Below are 3,068 nucleotides of genomic sequence, written 5' to 3' on the forward strand. Positions count from 1 at the left end.
GCCGGAGGTTGGATAGAATCAGGGAAAATATTTTTTATTTAATTAGCAGTTATTTCTTTTCTCAGCGGTCCTGCTGTGAGTTGTTCCATCAGTAGATGGCAGCACTGAGCCCCATGTGAGCTGGTTCTGCTCTCCCTGCAGGTGAACCTGAAGGAGCAGGGTCAGCTGATCCGGCAGGACGAGTTCACGGTCTGGAGCAGCAGGAGGAAATGCCAGCGCCGCATCTTCCTGTTCGAGGATCTGCTTCTGTTCAGCAAGCCCAAGAAGATGGAGGGCGGGCTGGACGTCTTCATCTACAAGCACTCCTTCAAGGTGAGCCACGCCGCGTTCTGATCGACCTGCTGTGAGCTCCGGTTCTGATTGGACCCCATCCTCTTTCAGACGGCGGACGTTGGCCTGACGGAGTCCAGCGGGAACGACGGGCTCCGCTTCGAGATCTGGTTCCGGAGGAGAACCGCCAAGAACCAGACCTTCGTCCTGCAGGCCGCCTCGGCCGACATCAAGCACGCCTGGACCGCCGACGTCGCCCGCATCCTGTGGAGCCAGGCGGCCCGCAACAAAGGTGCAGGCTGCCACCACCGTGCAGAGACACACAGGCACACGCCACGGCCAGGCAGTTAACGAAGTGATGTGTGTCCCTGTGTGTGTCCCTGTGTGTGTGTCCCTGTGTGTGTGTCTCTGTGTGTCCCCCTGTGTGTCTCTGTGTGTCCCTGTGTGTGTGTCCCTGTGTGTGTCCCTGTGTGTCTCTGTGTGTGTCCCTGTGTGTGTCCCTGTGTGTGTGTCCCTGTGTGTGTCCCTGTGTGTGTGTCTCTGTGTGTCCCCCTGTGTGTGTGTCTCTGTGTGTCCCCCTGTGTGTCTCTGTGTGTCCCCCTGTGTGTCTCTGTGTCTCTGTGTGTGTCTCTGTTTGTCCTGTGTGTCCCTGTGTGTGTCTCTGTGTGTCTCTGTGTGTCCCTGTGTGTCTCTGTGTGTGTCCCTGTGTGTGTCTCTGTGTGTCCCTGTGTGTCTCTGTGTGTCCCCCTGTGTGTGTGTCTCTGTGTGTCCCCCTGTGTGTGTGTCCCTGTGTGTGTGTCCCTGTGTGTCTCTGTGTGTGTGTCCCTGTGTGTGTGTCCCTGTGTGTGTGTGTCCCTGTGTGTGTCCTGTGTGTGTGTCCCTGTGTGTGTGTGTCCCTGTGTGTGTCCTGTGTGTGTGTCCCTGTGTGTGTGTCCCTGTGTGTGTGTCCCTGTGTGTGTGTCTCTGTGTGTCCCCCTGTGTGTGTGTCCCTGTGTGTGTGTCCCTGTGTCTCTGTGTGTCCCCCTGTGTGTGTCCCTGTGTGTGTGTCCCTGTGTGTCTCTGTGTGTGTCTCTGTGTGTCTCTCTGTGTGTCTCTGTGTGTCCCCCTGTGTGTCCAGAGATGCGTCTGAAGGAGATGGTGTCCATGGGAGTGGGGAACAAACCGTTTCTGGACATCCAGCCGAGCGACGCCGCCATCAGCGACCGGGCCGTCCATTACATCATGAAGCCCAGAGGTAGGGCCGGGTTCCCAAGGCAACAGCATGCTGAGATCAGAACGTCGTTCGGTTCTGACCCGTTCGGTTCTGACCCTTCGGTTCTGACCCGTTCGGTTCTGACCCGTTCGGTTCTGCTCCTTCCAGGCGCCAGAACCAGGGCGTCCATCGCCGTGGCGACCTTTGACCACTCCCACCCGTTCGGCAGGGCGGCGGCCTCGGAAGCGGCGGCATCAGGACCGTCATCCTGCACTCTGCTGGGACCGCTCAACCTGCACATGTTCAGGTAGGAATCGCACCTGGAGCTCCTGAAGCCCCGCCCCCTCTCCTGCTCACCTGTCCTTCCTCCTGCAGCCCCGCCGCCTCCTCGGCCGACGCCTCTTTCAGCTCCTCCTGCATCGAGGAAGACGAGCAGGAGACCAGCAGCCAGCCCTCCATGAGTATGAGCTTTGACCGCTGTAGCTCCGCCTCCTGGAGCTCACCTGGTCAGGTGAGTGAGTAACCGTGTCCCGGTGTCTACAGCCACCGAGAGCTCCGGCTCCTCGTCCCGCTGCCTCTCTGGCTCCACCGGCTCCGACAGCGGCTGCGCCTCCTCCCACCTGCGGGACGAGCCCCGCCCCTCCTCCGGAAAACGCCACGGCAACGGCGCCTTCGTCTCGGCTGTAAGTCCGCTCGTTTCTGATTGGTCAGGGCATGATGATGTCATCAGCTGCTGTGGTCACATGGTCTCTGCTCCTCCTCAGGAAGCTGCCACCGTCATCTGACGCCGCTTCGCAGGCTAGTCCTCTGCTTTTATTTTGAAGGCTGAAAGAGGAAGTTGTTGCTGTGGTTACTGGGCTGCGATCTGTCTGCAGGTCTGGCGCTTCCCGGAGGAACGTTGGTTCTACTTCCTGTAAATATTCCTGTTCAGCCCGGTCAGCAGGTTCCTTCGGAACCGGCCCGGCGGTCCGACTGTACATGTGTGTAATATTCCTCAGCTGAACGTTGCTGACTCTTTTCTAACCTCACTAATAAACACGTTTGATGAAAAGCTCGGCAGCGTTTGTTCTGACCCGTTCTGGTTCTACTGGACCCCAGTGGTACCGGGATCCAGCAATCAGCCGGTTCTGGAATCCGCACCACAGATGAGCCGTGTGACCCTGATGAAACTTTACGCTGAGCGTCTCTGAAACAACCGGGTTGGGTTTCAGGTTCTGCTCTGAGGACGACCTCTGACCTCCACTGTCTGGCTGATCAGAACCACAGTGTTTGTTCAGTTCTCTCAAACAGAACTTTGATCCAATCAGGCCCAGCTCTTCATCATCATCATCTGACACCAGGAGACACTTCAATACAAAACAAGTTTATTTATAAAATCCTTCATGTTACAATACAGTTAGAGGCTTTTAATCTGAAAGTCAGGTACAAAAATAAACTCGAGGAACTTTGGACACAGCCGGGTTCTCCGGATCAGTTGCATAGCCGGTTCCGGTTGGGTTCTGCTGACCTCAGACCAGCTGACGGGTCAGAACCTCCTCATGTAAAACCGATTCTCCACAGGAAGCTGAAACATTTCAAGTTTCACTGAAAACTGCAGCACTTCCTG

At 56.8% G+C, this 3,068-nt stretch overlaps 1 protein-coding gene across 1 annotated transcript in view; it reads left to right on the forward strand.

Moving 5' to 3' along the window:
• Window positions 1–2,514, forward strand: part of LOC129355804 (puratrophin-1-like) — a 21,890-nt gene extending 19,376 nt beyond the window's left edge. The window contains 7 exon segments of the mRNA XM_055025407.1: window positions 142–312; window positions 382–562; window positions 1,388–1,504; window positions 1,631–1,769; window positions 1,838–1,923; window positions 2,006–2,145; window positions 2,227–2,514. Of these exon segments, the coding sequence (XP_054881382.1) occupies window positions 142–312; window positions 382–562; window positions 1,388–1,504; window positions 1,631–1,769; window positions 1,838–1,923; window positions 2,006–2,145; window positions 2,227–2,247 (855 nt within the window). The 3' untranslated portion in view covers window positions 2,248–2,514.
• Window positions 2,515–3,068: the final 554 nt, after the last annotated feature.

This window comes from Poeciliopsis prolifica, unplaced genomic scaffold (genome assembly GCF_027474105.1).
Source record: "Poeciliopsis prolifica strain line A6 unplaced genomic scaffold, Auburn_PproV2 SCAFFOLD146, whole genome shotgun sequence".
Lineage (NCBI taxonomy): Eukaryota > Metazoa > Chordata > Actinopteri > Cyprinodontiformes > Poeciliidae > Poeciliopsis > Poeciliopsis prolifica.